At 35.1% G+C, this 18,191-nt stretch overlaps 1 protein-coding gene across 1 annotated transcript in view; it reads left to right on the forward strand.

The window, feature by feature from the left end:
• LOC306667238 (solute carrier family 5 member 4-like) overlaps window positions 1-13,462 on the forward strand; it is a gene marked incomplete at both ends in the record, with an annotated part of 90,098 nt that extends 76,636 nt beyond the window's left edge. Inside the window, 4 exons of the mRNA XM_079149714.1 lie at window positions 7,412-7,580; window positions 7,808-8,023; window positions 10,369-10,468; window positions 13,248-13,462. Coding sequence (XP_079005840.1) covers window positions 7,412-7,580; window positions 7,808-8,023; window positions 10,369-10,468; window positions 13,248-13,462 — 700 coding nt within the window. The remainder of the gene's footprint in view (window positions 1-7,411; window positions 7,581-7,807; window positions 8,024-10,368; window positions 10,469-13,247) is intronic.
• Window positions 13,463-18,191: the final 4,729 nt, after the last annotated feature.

An 18,191-nucleotide genomic window follows, 5' to 3' on the forward strand; every position in this document is an offset into this window, starting at 1 on the left:
GACATAGAGCAATGATGACTTTTTATGCATAGTCTAGCAAATTATGTTTCTTTATTCTGTCATCAAGTCCAGAAGTAACTAGGGGTTAGAAAATTGAGTAAGTCACCCTTCTGGGCCCCAGGAGCTTCTAATAGGGTTTTGGTTTTATTTAACCACTTACCAACATTTCAGCGAACTTTTACCTGCTGGAATACTCAACAAGGAAAATACATAAATAACCATTTTTTGCCCATGTCATGCAGTGTCCTGATATACAGTCCATTTAAATTTTAAGTGATACAAAATGAATTAGTTTCCTTCAAGCTAGGAAAAAAATATGGAATTCTGTCTTATTAATCATGCAAATAATTATTGGATAGTAAAAATAGTGTGGTGTTTCTTTTTGTTGCTTTTTTAATTTTATTTTTAATGTAAACAAATGGGATACATGTTGTTTCTGTTAGTACATGGAGTAACAGCATACCATTTGTGTAATCATACATTTACATAGGGTAATGATGTTTGATTCATTCTGTTATTCTTTCCTTCCTCCTCACCCCTCCCACCCCTCTTTTCCCTCTATACAGTCCCTCCTTCCTCCATTCTTGCCCCCCTCCCACCCTCCATTATATGTCATCATCCGCTTATCAGCGAGATTATTTGTCCTTTGGTTTTTTGAGATTGGCTTATCTCACATAGCAAGATATTCTCCAATTTCATCCATTGGCCTGAAAATGCCATAATTTTATTATTCTTTATAGCTGAGTAATATTCCATTGTGTGTGTGTGTATGTGTATATAAATATATATATATATATATATATATATATATATATATATATATATATATATCACAGTTTCTTTATCCATTCATCAATTGAAGGACATCTAGGTTGGTTCCACAGTCTGGCTATTGTGAATTGAGCAGCTATGAACATTGATGTGGCTATATCTCTGTAGTATGCTGATTTTAAGTCCTTTGGGTATAGGCCAAGGAGTGGGATAGCTGGGTCAAATGGTGGGTCCATTCCAAGTATTCTAAGGAATCTCCACACTGCTTTCCAGATGGCTGCACTAATTTGGAGCCCCACCAGCAATGTATGAATGTACCTTTTTCTCCACATCCTCTGCAACACCTATTGTAGCTTGTGGTCTTGATAATCGCCATTCTAATGGGGTGAGATGGAATCTTAGTGTAGTTTTGATTTACATTTCTCTTATTACTAAAGATGGTGAACATTTTCTCATATGTTTGTTGATTGCTTGTAGATCTTCTTCTGTGAAGTGTCTGTTCATATCCTTAGCCCATTTGTTGATTGGGTTATTGGTATTCTTGGTGTAGAGATTTTTGAGTTCTTTATATATTCTGGAAATTAGTGCTCTATCTGAAGTATGAGTGGCAAAGTTTTTCTCCCACTCTGTAGGCTCTGTCATCACATTAATGATAGTTTCCTTTGCTGAGAGAAAGCTATTTAGTTTGAATCTATCCCAGTTATTGATTCTTGCTTTTATTTCTTGTGGTATGGGAGTCCTGTTAAGGAAGTCTGATCCTAAGCCAACAAGATGAAGATTTGGACCTACTTTTTCTTCTGTAAGATGCAGGGTCTCTGGTCTGATTTCAAGGTCCTTGATCCATTGTGAATTGAGTTATGTGCCGGGTGAGAGATAGGGGTTTAGTTTCAATCTGTTGCATATGGATTTCCAGTTTTCCCAGCACCATTTGTTGAAGAGGCTATCTTTTCTCCATTGCATATTTTTGGCCCCTTTGTCTAGTATGAGAAAGTTGTATTTATTTGGGTTTGTGTCCGTGTCCTCTATTCTGTACCATTGATCTACCTGTCTATTTTGGTACCAATACCATGCCGTTTTTGTTACTATTGCTTTGTAGTAGAGTTGAAGTTCTGGTATTGCGATACCCCCTGAGTCATTCTTCCTGCTAAGGATTCCTTTAGCTATTCTGGGTTTCTCATTCTTCCAGATGAAGTTCATGATTGCTTCCTCTATTTCTGTAAGGTACATCATTGGGATTTTAATTGGAATTGCGTTGAATCTGTATAGCACTTTTGGTAGTATGGCCATTTTGACAATATTACTTCTGCCTATCCAAGAACATGGGAGATCTTTCCATCTTCTAAGGTCTTCCTCAATTTCTTTCTACAGTGTTTTGTAGTTTTCATTGTAGAGATATTTACCTCTTTCGTTAGATTGATTCCCAAGTATTTATTTTCTTTTTGAGGCTATTGCAAATGGAGTTGTATTCCTCATTTCAGCTGTTTCGTCGCTTGTGTATAAAAATGCTTTAGATTAATGAGTGTTGATTTTATAGCCTGCTATTTTGCTGAATTCATTGATGAGGTCTAGAAGTTTTCTGGAGGAGTTTTTTGGATCCTCTAAATATAGAATCATGTCATCAGCAAATAGTGACAGCTTAAGTTCCTCTTTTCCTATTCTTATCCCTTTAATTTCTTTAGTCTGTCTAATTGCTCTGGCTAGAGTTTCGAGGACAATGTGGAATAGAAGTGGTGAAAGAGGACATCCCTGTCTTGTTCTGGGTTTCAAAGGGAATCGTTTCAGTTTTTCTCCATTAAGAATGATTTTGGCCATGGGCTTAGTATAAATAGCCTTTACAATGTTCAGGTATGTTCCCACTATCCCTATTTTTTCTAGGGTTTTGAGTATGAAGGGGTGTTGTATTTTTGTCCAATGCTTTTTCTGTATCAATTGAAATAACCATTGATTCTTATCCTTAAGTCTATTGACATGATGGATTACGTTTATTGATTTACGGATGTTAAACCATCCTTGCATTCCAGGAATGAATCCCACTTGATCGTGGTGCACAATTTTCTTAATATGTTTTTGGACACGGTATGCCAACATTTTGTTAAAGATCTTTGCATCTATATTCATCAAGGATATTGGTCTAAAATTTTCTTTCCTTGATGTGTCTTTTCCTGGTTTGGGTATGAGGGTGATATTGGCTTCATAGAATGAGTTTGGTAGGGTACCTTCCTTTTCTATTTCCTGGAATACTTTGAGAAGTATTGGAATGAGTTCTTCTTTGAAGGTCTTGTAGAACTCAGCTGAGAATCCGTCTGGTCCTGGGCTTTTCTTGGATGGTTGGTTTTTAATGGCTTCTTCTATTTTGTTGCTTGAAATTGATCTGTTTAAATTGTGTATGTCCTCCTGGTTCAGTTTGGGACGAGCATATGTCTCTAGAAATTTGTCAATGTCTTCGATAGTTTCTATTTTGTTGGAATACAGATTTTCAAAGTAGCTTCTCATTATTTTCTGTATCTCAGTGGTGTCTGTTGTGATATTTCCTTTTTCATCATGAATTTTAGTAATTTGAGTTTTCTCTCTTCTTCTCTTTGTTAGTGTGGCTAAGGGTTTGTCTATTTTGTTTACTTTCTCAAAGAACCAACTTTTTGTTTTGTCAATTTTTTGAATAGTTTCTTTTGTTTCATTTTCATTGATTTGAGCTCTGATTTTAATTATTTCCTGTGTTCTACTACTTTTGCTGTTATTCTGTTCTTCTTTTTCTAGGGCTTTGCGCTGTAATGTTAGGTCATTTGGTTGTTGACTTTTCATTTTCCTTTTTTTCTGGAATGCGCTCCATGCAATGAATTTTCTTCTTAGTACTACTTGCATAGTGTCCCAGAGATTTTGATATGTTGTATCATCGTTCTCATTGACTTCTAAGAATTTTTTAATCTCCTCCCTGATGTTTTCTGCTCTCTGTTTCATTCAATAGCATATTATTTAGTCTCCAGGTGTTGGAGTACTTTCTGTTTTTTATTTTGTTATTGATTTCTGCTCTCAGTCCATTATGATCTGATAGAACACAAGGCAGTATCTCTATTTTTTTGCATTTCCTAAGGGCTGCTTTGTGGCATAACATATGGTCTGTTATCGAGAAGGTTCCAAGTGCTGCTGCGGAGAAAGTGAATCTGCTCTTTGATGGATGGATTATTCTATATATGTCTATTAAGTCTAGGTTATTGATTGTGTTATTGAGTTCTATGGTTTCTTTGGTTGGTTTTTGTTTGGAAGATCTATCTAGTGGTGACAGCAGTGTGTTAAAGTCACCCAAAATTATTGTGTTGTAGTCTATTTATTTCCTGAAGTTGAGAAGGATTTGTTTGATATACAGGGATGCACCATTGTTCAGGGCATAAATATTTACTATCTTCCTGATTTATGGTTCCCTTAAGCAGTATGAAATGTCCTTCTTTATTTCTTCTGACTAACTTTGGCTTGAAGTCCACTTTATCTGATATAAGGATGGAAATTCGTGCTTTTTTTACTGAGTCCATGTGCGTGGTAGGTTTTTTTCCCATCCTTTCACTTTTAGTCTGTGGATGTCTTTTTCTATGAGATGAGTCTCTTGCAGGCAGCATATTGTTGGGTCTTTCTTTTTAATCCTTTCTGCCAGTCTATGTCTTTTGATTGATGAGTTTAGGCCATTAACATTCAGGTTATTATTGAGATATGATTTATATTCCCCGGCTTATTTTTGGTTTTTAATTTGGCTTGGTTTTTCCTTTGAATGGATTTTTCTTAAGGTAGTTCCTCCCTTTGCTGACCTACATTGTCGTTTTTCATTTCCTTCTCATGGAATATTTTGTTGAGAACATTCTGTAGTGCAGGATTTCTGTCTGTAAATTCTTTTAACTTTTGTTTATCATGGAAGGATTTTATTTCATCTTCAAATCTGAAGGTTAGTTTTGCTCAGTATAGGATTCTTGGTTGGCAACCATGTTCTTTCAGAGCTTGAAATATGTTGTTCCAGGCCCTTCTAGCTTTTAGAGTCTGGGTTGAGAAGTCTGCTGCTTCTGTATTGGTTTCCCCCTATATGTAATCTGGTGATTTTCTCTCGTGGCATTCAAAATCCTATCTTTATTTTGAATGTTAGGCATTTTCATTAAAATGTGCCTTGGTGTGGATCTGTTGTGATTTTGTGCATTTGGTGTTCTGTAAGCCTCTTGTATTTGATTTTCCATTTAATTCTTCAGGTTTGGGAAATTTTCTGCTATTGTTTCATTGAATAGGTTGTTGATTCTTTTGGTTTGTATCTCTGTGCCTTCCTCAATCCTGATAATTCTTAAATTTGGTCTTTTCATGATGTCCCATAATTCTTGGAGAGTCTGTTCATGATTTCTTACCAGCTTCTCTGTTTGGGCAATTTTATTTTCAAGATTAAATATTTTGTCTTCATTGTCTGAGGTTCTGTCTTCCAAGTGGTCTAGTCTTTTGGTGATGCTTTCCATTGAGTTTTTTATTTGGTTCATTGTTTCCTTCATTTCAAGGATTTCTGTTTGGTTTTTTTTTGAGAATCTCTTTTTGTTGAAATGATCTTTTGCTTCCTGCAGGTGCTCTTTCAGCTTATTGGTATTATCATTCATTGCCTGCATTTGCTCTCTTATCTCATCCTTTGCTTCACAAATCATCTTAATCATGTATAATCTGAAGTCCTTTTCTGACATTTCTTCTAACATACTGTCAGCGGACTCTATTAATATAAAATCTAGATTTGTTTGGATCATTTTCTTCCCTTGTTTTTTCATGTTGTTCATGTATCTTCCCCTCTAGCAGTGCAGATCTGGGGTATTGCAGATTCCCCCCTATAGGCTTATAGTGGCCCTATAGGTTTCCAAAACCCTTTCTTTAAGGGGAGATCAATATTAGCAGTGCCCAATTCAGACACTATGCAATCCTAGACCAAATAGCCCCTCTGAGGACAATAACAATATTGTCGTAATAAACAGAATGAGTTCAAATATCATCTTCAGTAAAACAAACAGATTTGCAATAAGGTCTGCAGTTTCTAATGGAGGACAAAGAGAATGCAAAGGGGTGTAGAATGTAGCTGTTAATGGGATAAGAAAAGAATATACAGAAGTTCTAGATAATAGGAAGGGTGACAGTGTAATCAAAGGAAATTGAATGTTAGCATGCAAAAAAGGGAGAAAGAGACTCTGAGGGAACAGGTAAACAAAAGGAAAAGAGCAAGAAAAGTAAAGAAATAAAAACCTAAAATTTTTCAATAAGGAGAAAAAAGAAAATCTACAGTATAACGGTCATATAGTAACGAAATCTCCCAGTGTTCAGTAGCCTGATGCATGAGAGTTACCTGACAATAATCTTCAAGTCTCCAGCAGACGTCTCAGGATGTGATTTGTCCCACGTAAAGATTGAAGCTATGGCTTCCAGGATTATCCACGATGGCTGCTCTGGCTTCCAAATGTGTTAGCAAATGGGGAGCTGTAGCTCAGGGTGTGGATGTGGTCAGCTGGAGGTCCTGGAGGTGGGATGCAGTTGGTCAGGCAGGGGTCCTGGAGGTCGGGTGTGTTTGTTGTGGTTTTGGAATCCTGGAGGCTGGGTGCAATCAGTTGGTCTGGGGGTCCTGGCGGCAGGGAGCAGTCAGTCAATGTGAGGACCCCAGAGGCAGGGAGTGATCGGGCTCAGTCAGTCTGGCCAGGGATCCTATGGGACCTGGCTGTTGTCTCAAAATGGCGGCAGCCACGTGTAATCAAACCTGCAGGTACTGTAACAGTGAACTTCCAGGCAATAGCAGGCAGCTGGTGCTCCACTGGTGGTTGGCGATTGGTTTGCTGACTGTTGTCGGACAATCGGGAGGTGAACCTCATGCGTTGGGTGATGGATAGGTGTAAGGCAGGCGATGGACAGGCCAGAGGCCGGCAAATGGCAGATGATAGGCGCCTGACAGTGAGCAATCTGCACTCAAAAAAAGGCGTCGATATGCTGGAAGACTGCAGGTGATCACAGCAGACAAATGGGGTAAACAGCAGGGGATTGATAAGCAGCAAAAACTGCCTCACCAAGAAACAGATATCCTCTGCTTGAAACTGGAGTTACGGAGTGACAAGGTGATGTTTATTTCTTTAAAAAAGTTTTTATTAGTTCATTATAGTTATACATCACAATCGTGTTTATTGTGACACATTCGTGATTGTGTATAACATAACATGCTCCATTTCAATCCCCAGTATTTCCCCTCTCTCTTGCCTCCGTCCCACCCTGTTCCCCTTCCTTTACTCTACTGGTCTTCCTTCTATTTATTTATTGTCTTTTAATTGGGGCAATATAGTTATGCATAAAAGTAGAATTTCTAACAGATCTATACATTGTATGAGGGAATTATTAATCAACTGCTGACATTTGAACTGTCTTATGAATGGATACTTAATCTCAGAGATAATCATTCTACGGTGAGTTATAGATAAGGAATATATTGACATTTTACTAATGACAAAATGTTAAGGAGGGCATGGATTCATGTCAGGTCTAGGACATAAATTTTGTTAGAAAAATTAACGGAAGTCCAGAGAATGAATTAAAGAACTAAAGGGAAATGGAGGTGCTCATGATACTTTGGCTTAATATTTGAAATATTTTCATTTCCTACTAGGATATTTGTCATCCTATTACTCATCATCAGCATTGCATGGGTTCCATTAGTGCAAGTATCTCAAAATGGACAGCTGTTTCATTACCTAGCATCAATTTCCAGCTACCTTGGGCCTCCCATTGCAGCTCTCTTCCTGCTTGCCATCTTTTGTAAAAGAGTCAATGAACAGGTAAGCAAAAACTGGGAAAAAGTTTTCCCTCCAGTGAGAAAAATTGTTTCTTTGGCTGAGGTAGCAAAATACATTGCAACTTTCATAAAACAGCTTTCATAAACTTGTGCTCATGCTTAGCCTTTTAGTTTTCATTAGTTGAGTAAGTAGGCTGAATGATAATTATGATTTATTTGATTGATTCTTCATCTTTTCTGAACATTGATTTATTGTTATTTCCTTTGCAGGGAGCATTCTGGGGTCTAATAATTGGACTTGTGATAGGCCTTATTCGTATGATTGGAGAGTTTGCCTATGGAACGGGGAATTGCTTGGTTGCCAGTGACTGTCCCAAGATTATCTGTGGAGTCCACTATATGTACTTTTCCATCATTCTCTTTTGCTCATCCATACTGGCCATCCTGGGGATTTCCTTTCTAACAAAACCCATTCCTGATGTACATGTGAGTGTTGTGTAAAGGCTATGTTCTCATTTTTAAATAAGAGTTCTTTGCCTTCTTAAATGACAATTGGTACACAAGTCTCAGGTCAATGAAATAATTGCACCACATGAAATAGAAGCACCTTAAGAGATTATTACCATCCTGTCATTCAACTAAACAACAATTTTCTGCCCAGTATGTGGAAAGTACCAGAGATTACAAATTAAGGGATTAGGAAATGGGGTAGAGCCTCCCTAAACCTCAGAATGCTCTTGGGAGGTAAATTTACACCATTGTTAAAGGATACCCTGGAGAAAGACAGTGTTGCTTAAGAGACTGGTATTGTGTTGCCTAAGAGCTGACACCTCACAGCAGAACTGTTATCTGAACTGGGCTGGTTTGGGGGCAAATTGAACCTCATATATAACATGAATACTGATGTGGAGGTAAAACAGCACATGGCAACAGGGGGCAAGGAAGGAAAAAAACAGCAAAGGCATTCACCTGTTGCCTTTCAAACAGACAAAAGTACTTAATATGAATATTGTACAGTGTTGATAGGAATGTGGAAAATGCCCCCTGTCCAGAACTGCTGAGTGCTTTGGGTTTTATAATTTGCAATTGGGCAGCATTTGCCAATTTTTAAATTCTCATATCCCATTTTTAGTAGCTTATGTAGAAATATGTGTAAAAGTAGGAAAATACATGTAGAAAGATTTTCTCTGCAATTACTTTCTAATAGAAAAAGTAGAGACAATCCAAATTTCCATCACTAAGGGTATGAATACACAATGAGGGAGCTCTGTTATTTACTTTTAAAAATGTTTGTAATATGTTTAAGTGGGAAAAAACATACACAGAATATTATGCTACCATTGAATTTCATAGTTGTAATGAAACACATATAGGAATATGTATCTTGGACTATGCATAGAAAATATCTTGATGTACTCACATCTGAAGTTTTTAATAATTATCTCTGGAAGAGGGGAACCATAGGAACCCAGAAAATATTAATCATTTAAAATATGCATACTATTTAAATACTAAAGTTGATTTGATTTGTTACTAACATGTACTTTTTTATTTTGCATTCAACATTAACTTTAAATGCTACTTATTTTATATTTCCTTGAGAAGTGACCAGTAGATGATATGTGGATGGGGAAACTTAAGCACCGAGTAGGTAAAATTGGTTTACCAAGGACATGTCAGCAGAATCCATCACCATTATTTACATTGGATATGGGGAGTTGAATGATTTCATAGACAGGCATGAAATGTGTTGTCATGTATCTAACCTGGCAGAGCAGTAGTGAGATATTACAGGATGACGGATTGGGATAAGTCTAGGATAAAATTGATGCAAGTAAGAGAAAGAATTCAAGGAGTCAAAAAAAAAAAAAAAACCAGAATGTTACAAAGAAAGTGAACTTAATCTAATATAAGTAGTGCTATGAAGAAGAGCTTATAAAGCTATGATGAGAATCCTTTGTGATAAGGCAAAAGTACATGTTTCTATGTCAATAATAGGCAAGAAAGCCAATTACTGAATGTTTGTAAATTGGTGCAAGAAAGCTGTGGATTATATTAAATGATGCATTAATTTGAGAATATGATTATAAATTTAAAAAACTATTGATAATTGGAACAATTTCCTTAGACTGACACAAGTTTGGTGTTTATTCTTTTTGTCTAATCACATGACTTAGATCTGTGACCAATAAAAAATGATAGCACATATGCTATTTATTTTCAATTTTGTAATCAACATACAGAATAAGTATAGACATCTTACTTATATTACAGAAATCAATTAAATTAAAACTCTACAAAACAGTTTAGAATATTGGTATATTTGACAGAAGTTTGCAGATGAGTTACCAAAGGCTAACAAGGGTATTAATTGCTATTATAACTTAAGAACAACACACAGATGTTATCTAAACTTGATGGATCAGAAACAGAATGTCAGAAAATATTTTTAAAATGGTTAACCATTAGACAATATGAAGAAAATCATGATATAGCTATAAGCAGTTAGATGATGGGACAATGAATGAAGGAGGGTCATGGTGTAGGTTAGCTTAATCTTTTATGTTTTTGAAATCACAAATTCAGAAGGGGAAACTCTAAGAATATTTTGTGGAGTTTTTAATATCTGCTAGAACAATTACAAATAGAAATAATTAAAAATGGTTAGTGTTTTGGTGAGCAAACTTGGCAGGAGAACTTTTTTATTTTATGACATACTCTCCTGTTAAGTTTGATTTTTAAAAAAAACCATATGCTAAATAAAGGTACAAATGGATCATTGTGAGCATTTTTTTCCATCACTAATGAACTTGTGTATCTTCTTTGGTCAGTTGTATCGCCTGTGCTGGGCTCTTCGGAACAGTACAGAGGAACGAATTGATTTAGATGCAGAAGAAATAAGGCATGATGAAATTGACACTTCGGAGGAAGGTAATATCTGGCTTACCTTTGGTTTTTAGTTAGGAATTCTGTGCATAGGTTGGTTTAGTGGTGAGATTTTTTTTTAATATCATGAAATTCAGTTTCTGAAAAAGCTATTCAATTTGTGGCCAAGTGAAACGTCACAATTTTATTTTTTCAGCAAACAACTCAATTGGTTGTTACATATGTAATCTATTCTTTCATCTGCCTGTCCATCTATCTGTCCATCCATGATAATGCGTGGCAGTTGCTAAAATGACGATTACGTCTGTTCCTGATTTTAGTTACAAATCAGTTATGATTTTGTTTACAACAAACTCATTTTGATTGATTTTGCTCAAGTATCTAACCCACCTGCTCCTCAACCTTATTTCTCACTGTTTTCTTCAATACATCCTTTAATCCAAGTAAGCAGGTTACTTCACTTTCCCCACATGCATCACACCCCCTAGAATATTTCTACCTCCTGAACAAAAGAAAAAAAAAAAACCTATTCCTAAAATCTAAGTTCTGATTGCACTCCCTTCACTATGGCTTTGATTACCTCATGCTTTTTAAAACCACTGACAAAAGTTTAGCATGTCAAGATGTATTGTCTTTACATGAGAGCGAGGCGGGGTATGAAAAATGGTGGAATGAGACAGACATCATTACCCTATGTACACGTATGATTACACAAATGGTATGAATCTACATTGTGTACAACCATAGAAACAAAATGATGTAACTCATTTGTGTACAATGAATCAAAATGCAGTCTGTAAAAAATTAAAAAAAAATTTAAAAAAGATATATTGTCTTGAACGGCACACCAATACTTTAGTTTTGGTTTAGCTTTTCCCAATTTAAGAAAGGATCAGTGTCTTCTATTTCTTCAGGGTGTTTATATCAGTACTGCTGTATAAGACTGACTTATAATTTTCCTTTATTGTACTTGGTTTTAGTGTCAAGATCAATGTTCTCAGAATAAATAAAAAGTACCAATTTTTTTATTTCAGAAAAATATTTTAATAAAATTGGAATGATATCTCCATTGAAATTTTACTATTCTGCCAGAAATAACATTAGTAATGAGACAGATATCATTACCCTATGTACATGTATGATTATACAAATGGTGTGAATCTACATTGTGCACAATAGAAATGAAAAGTTCATCCTATTTGTGTACAATGAATCACAATGCAGTCTGTAAAAATAAAAATCTAAAAAATTAGGGATTTCTGTGTGTGTATGTGTGTGTGTGTGTGTGTGAGAGAGAGAGACTGTGTGTGTGTGTGTGTGTATGTGTGTCTGAGAGAAAGAAAGAATGTGTGTGTGTGTGTGTGTCTGAGAGAGAGAGAGAGAGAGAATGTGTGTGTGTGTGTGTGTGTGTGTGTGTTTGTAAGGGAGAAAGACACAGAAATGAACAGAGACCAAGGGAGACAAAAGAGAGAAGCTTCTGAACTACTGATCAACTTTATATAATGGCTTTAGAGTTTCCATTTCTTCATTAATCTATTCTGCATAGTTACATATTTTTAGCATGGTGTCTTTTTAGTACACATTTTAAATATATTAGCATAAAGTTACTCTCTTTATTGTATTTTTGATTTCTGCTGCTTCTGTACTTATATTTCCTTTTAATTCCTAATATAATTTCTGTGATTTTTTTTCATGATAAATCCTATTGAAGACTAGCCCATTTTACTTTAATGGAAGACTTTTATCTTTATTTCTATTCTTCTTCTTTCATATTTCATTACTTTCTGATTTCATTGTGTATTTTTCCATTTACTTTATGTGAGTTTGTTAAGTATATTGCTAACTTCAGTTGGGTATTGTCTCTTAACTTTCTAGTGTAAAAACATTAGAAGGTTGTATACATTTCCCTCAAAGTAATGCTTTTGTTGCATCTGATGAATTTATTTTAACTTTTTCATTGTCACTTATTTCTAAGTATAGAAAGTGTAGTCTTACTTTCAGTATGATTTTTAAATTTTCCAATGCTGCAAAAATTGCTTTGTAAATAAGCATTTTTGTACATTTGTCAGTATGCTGTTGGGATAGATTTTAAGAAATTTGTGGGATCAAAAAGCCAATGTAATTTTCCTATGTTCTCCAAATTCTACTTCTTTGGACTTAAGTCATACTTTTCTTGTATGATTAAAAAATATCACAAATAAGTTATAAATGCAGATGCATAAGGAAGCTTGCCCCTCACAATGAAATAGTAAGAAGGAAAAATTGGCTTGGGCCATATGCACAGAGGGAGGAGGTAGGTTTATTTATGAAGATGTGTGATATTAATTCATTGGTATTTTACATAATTGCACTCCTGTTTCCACACAGACTTGCTAACATAATATGTGTAACTTTAAAATTTTGCCTTTGATAGATTGGAACAGGCATTTCAGCATAGTTTTTATTTAAATTTCTCTTTTCTGAGTGAGCTTGAGAACCATTTTTCTATTTTCTTTAAATGGTTTCTTCATCTCTCTAGAATGTTTACAGGGGGAAGTTGATGGACTTTCCTATTTTTAAAAATCCACTATACACTGGGGGAACTCATACCTATCTAAAACAACATATCAATGTTTTCCCCAAGTTTTGTACTTGTTCTTACTTTGGTTACTGGACTTTTACTATGCAATTTTTTCAATTTTTTACATAGCCAAATTTTGCTACATTTTCCTCTGATACTAATAAGTTATTATGATCATTGTTTATAGTCATCTGTAGAACATTGATCAGGGTTTCTCTTTTCCATGTTTTGTGATGATTTCTTCATCTCTTTCTGTTGTTTCAGATCATCCTGAGCAGTCTCGTGGATGTCTTAGGAAGGCATATGACTTATTCTGTGGTTTGCAGAAGACAGGGCCCAAACTGACCAAAGAGGAGGAAGAAGCCCTGAAGAAGAAATTGACAGATACGTCAGAGAAGCCCTTGTGGAGGACTATAATGAACATTAATGCCATCCTCCTGCTGTCTCTGGCAGTCTTTATCCATGGTTATTTTGCCTGACATCTTTCTGAGCCACTAGAATATTGCCTGGGCAAAGGATAATTTTATTGATTTTCACTTTTAAGATTTTTTTTTGTGTGTGTATGCAAAAGGGGGATAAGCAATTGGAAAGTTATCTAATTAGATAACTATAGACCTGGTTGTTTTGTTATTATTATTCCTTTGTGTCAATTAGGTCTAAATTCTTTTTTCCAGTCACAATTTGATATATATTTAATATACATATTCACTTTCAAATGATTACCACAATCAAGTTAATTAATGCATCAATCAAGAGTTACCTCTTGTGTATTTTAGGTGATAACAATGAAGAACTATTCAGCACACTTCAAGTACAGAAGAGTATTTTTAAGTATGGTCACTGCATTGTACCTTCAATCCCCAGAATTTATTTATCTTATTTCTGAAAGCTTGAGAATTTTATTTCTGAAAGCCTGAGAACTACCTATTTCAAGAGTTTTCTTGCCCTGCAGACTTGACATTCTGTGTCCATTGGACTTTATGTAAACTACCAATGAATTAGTGTCACACATCTGCATAAATAAGTCCACCTTCTTCCACTGTGCATATATTCCAGCACAATTTCTCCTTTTTACTATTTAACTGTGAAGGTCAATCTTCATTATGCATCTGCATTTATAAATATTTATAATGCAGTTGTGATTCTGACTTTTATATACCCCCACCAAGGAATGAACATATATATGACAATAGTGGATGAACTAACAAGTTTGACCTTGTCTTTAGTGGAAATCTGTGTATTTCCAAACTGTCTTTTTAAAACATATGAGCAATCTCACTTCTACAAAGGTTGTGTGATTCACCTATGTTCACACAACTTGATAGTAGTAGATCTTGGTTAGAGCTCCACATTTCCCAATTTTGACATCAGATGACTATCCACATAATCTCATAGCCTATTTTGTATTGTGAGTGTCCCAGTATTTAACTCTCATTGAGACAAATAGATTGGGCTGGGTATATCATATTTAGGTTTAAAAATGTCTGTGGAATTACTGTGTAATTGATAAGCCACAGAATCCTGCTTTTTAAATTAAAAAGAGAAAGAAAAAAATTAAAAATGAATTTGTTTCTTTTCCTGCATAATAGTTTTTTTTTATCCCTGATATACTATATTTTTGTAGATTTTTATTGGTACATATTAATTATACAGAAAAGCACAGGGTTCATTGTGGAAAATTTGTGCATACATAGAAACATAATTCGATCATTTTCACCCCTCATTACTTCCCTAATCTTTACCTCTCTCCCCTGATCCCCTTCTTTACCCTAATGGTTCCTCTTCTATTTCATGATGTTCCCTTATTCCCTTTTTGTTTCTTTCTAGCTTTCACATATGAGAGCAAACATTTGATACTTGTCATTCTGAGTTTGACTTATTTATTTTTTCAGTTCGTCTTTTTAAAAATTATTTATTTTGAATCATTGTAAAAAAATGGGGTACAAATTGTTTGCCTGGTTGTACATTTGTGTAATCATACATGTACATAGGGTAATGATGTTTGTCTCATTCTGTTATTTTTCTTCCCCCAACCTACCCACCCCTCTTTTTCCTCTACAATCCATCTTTCTTCCATTCTTGCTTCCCTCCATCCCCTGTTTGGTATCATCATACACTTATCAGAGAGATCATTCAGCTTTGGTTTTTTGGAATTGGCTTATCTCACTTAGCATGATATTCTCCAACTTCATCCATTTGCATGAAAATGCCATAATTTTATTCTTCTTTAAGGCTGAGTAATATTCCATTGTGTATGTGTACCACAGTTTCTTATCCATTCATCAATTGAAGAGCATCTAGGTTGGTTCCACAATCTAGCTATTGTGAATTAAGCAGCTATGAACATTTATGTGGCTGCATCACTGTAGTAGGTTGATTTTAAGTCTTTTGGGTATAGGCCAAGGAGTGGGATAGCTGGGTCAGATGGTGGTTCCATTCCAAGTTTTCTAAGCAATCTCCACATTGCTTCCCAGAGTGGCCGCACTAATTTGCAACCCCACCAGCAATGTATGAGTGTAACTTTTTCCCCACAACCTTGCCAACACCTATTGTTGCTTGTTTTCTTGATAATTGCCATTCTAATTGGGGTGAGATGAAATCTTAATGTAGTTTTGATTTGCATTTCTCTTATTATTAGAGACGTTGAACATTTTTTTCATATATCTGTTGATTGCTTGTACATCTTCTTCTGTGAAGTGTCTGTTCATTTCCTTAGACCATTTGTTGATTGGTTTATTTGTATTCTTTGTGTAAAGTTTTTTGAGTTCTTTAAAGATTCTGGTGATTAGTGCTCTATCTGCAGTATGTGTGGCAAAGATTTTCTCCCACTCTGTAGGCTCTCTCTTCACATTGCTGATAGTTTCCTTTGCTGAGAAAAAGCTTTTTAGTTTGAATCTATCCCAGTGGTTGATTCCTGCTTTTATTTCTTGTGCTTTGGGAGTCCTGTTAAGGAAGTCTGATCCTAAGCTGACATGATGAAGATTTGGACCTAATTTTTCTTCTATAAGATGCAGGGTCTCTGGTCTCATTTCAAGGTCCTTGATCCATTTTGAGTTGAGTTTTGTGCAGGGTGAGTGATAGGGGTTTAGTTTCATTTTCCTGCATATGGATTTCCAGTTTTCCCAGCACCATTTGTTGAAAAGGCTATCTTTTCTCCATTGTATGTTTTTGGCATCTTTGTCTAGTATGAATAAATTGTATTTATTTGCGTTTGCGTCTGTGTCCTCTATTCTGTACCATTGATCCACCTGTCTATTTTGGTGCCAATATCATGCTGTTTTTGTTACTATTGCTCTGTAGTATAGTTGAAGTTCTGGTATTGTGATACCCCCTGCTTCACTTTTCCTGCTAAGTATTGCTTTAGCTATTCTGGGTCTCTTATTCTTCCAAATGAATTTCATGATTATTTTCTTTATTTCTATGAGGTATATCATTGGGATTTTAAGTGGAATTGCATCGAATTTTGTATAGTACTTTTGGTAGTGTGGCCATTTTGACAATATTACTTCTGCCTATCCAAGAATATGGGAGATCTTTCCATCTTCTAAGGTTTTCTTTAATTTCTTTCTATAGTGTTTTGTAGTTCTCATTTAGAGGTCTTTTCTCTCTTTTTTCAGATTTTTTCCAAAAAATTTTTTTGAGGCAATTGCAATTGGGTTAGTTTTCCTAAATTCCTTTTCTGAGGATTTATCACTCATGAATAAAAATGATTAGATTTATGAGCATTGATTTCATATCCTGCTACTTTACTGAATTCATTTATGAATTCTGGAATTTTTCTGGTGTAATTTTTTGACTCTTCTAAATATAGAATCATGTCTTTGGCAAGTAGTGATAGTTTGAGTTCTTTTTTTCCTATTCGTATTCCTTTAATTTCTTTGGTCTATCTAATTGTTCTAGCTAGAGTTTCAAGAACGATGTTGAATAGAAGTGGTGAAAGAGGGCATCCTTGCTTTGTTCCAGTTTTTAGGAGGAATGCTTTCAATTTTTCTCCATTTACAATGATATTGGCTGTGGGATTAGCATAGATAGCCCTTACAATGTTGAGAATGTTCCTACTTTCCCTATTTTTTCTAGTGTTTTGAGCAAGAAGGGATGCTGTATTTTATCAAAAGGTTTTTCTGCATCTATTGAAATACTCATGTGATTCTTAACTTTAAGTCTGTTGATAATGTGAATTACATTTATTGACTTCCAAATGTTGAACCAATCTTGCATCCCTAGGATAAAACCCACTTGATTGTGGTGCACTATCTTTTTAAAACATTTTTGTATGTGATTTGCTAAAATTTTGTTAAGTATTTTTGCATCTATGTTCATTAAGGATAGTGGTCTGAAGTTTTCTTTCTTCGATGTGTCTCTGACTGGTTTTGGTATCACGGTGATATTAGCTTTATAGAATGAGTTTGGAAGTATTCCCTCATCTTCTATTTCATGGAATACTTTGAGGAGTATTTGAATGAGCTCTTCTTTGAAGGTCTTGTAGAACTCGGGTGAGAACCCATCTGGTCCCGTACTTTTCTTTGTTGGTAGGCTTTTGATAACTTCTTCTATTTCATTGCTTGAAATTGATATATTTAAATTGTGTATGTCCTGATTCTGTTTGGGTGGATCATATGTCTCTAGAAATCTGTTGATGTCTTTGAGATTTTCTATTTTGTTGGAGTATAGATATTCAAAATAGCTTCTAATTATGTTGTGTCTGTTGTGATATTTCCTTTTTCATCTCAAATTTTAGTAATTTGAGTTCTGTCTCTCCCTCTCTTGTTAGTGTGGCTAAGGGTTTATCAATTTTGTTTATTTTTTCAAAGAACAAACTTTTTGTTTTGTCAATTTTTTGATTGTTTCTTTTGTTTCAATTTCATTGATTTCAGCTCTGATTTTGATTATTTCCTGTCTTCTACTATTTTTGATATTAATCTGTTCTTCTTTTTCTAGGGCTTTGAAGTGTAGTATTAGATCATTTATTTGTTGACTTTTTCTTCTTTCATTGAATGTGCTCCATGAAATGAACTTTCCTCTTAGTACTGCTTTCATAGTGTCCCAGAGATTTTGATATGTTGTGTCTTTGTTCTCATTTACTTCTGAGAATTTTTTAGGTCTGCAATTTATGTGGTGGCAGGGGCTATTTCCAGATATCAGTCCACCTAGAGGCACAAGGACTTCGCAGCCTACAGCACACACCAGCGTTGCTCACACCAGTTTCTA

Source organism: Sciurus vulgaris (genome assembly GCF_902686455.1).
Source record: "Sciurus vulgaris genome assembly, chromosome: 8".
Classification (NCBI taxonomy): domain Eukaryota; kingdom Metazoa; phylum Chordata; class Mammalia; order Rodentia; family Sciuridae; genus Sciurus; species Sciurus vulgaris.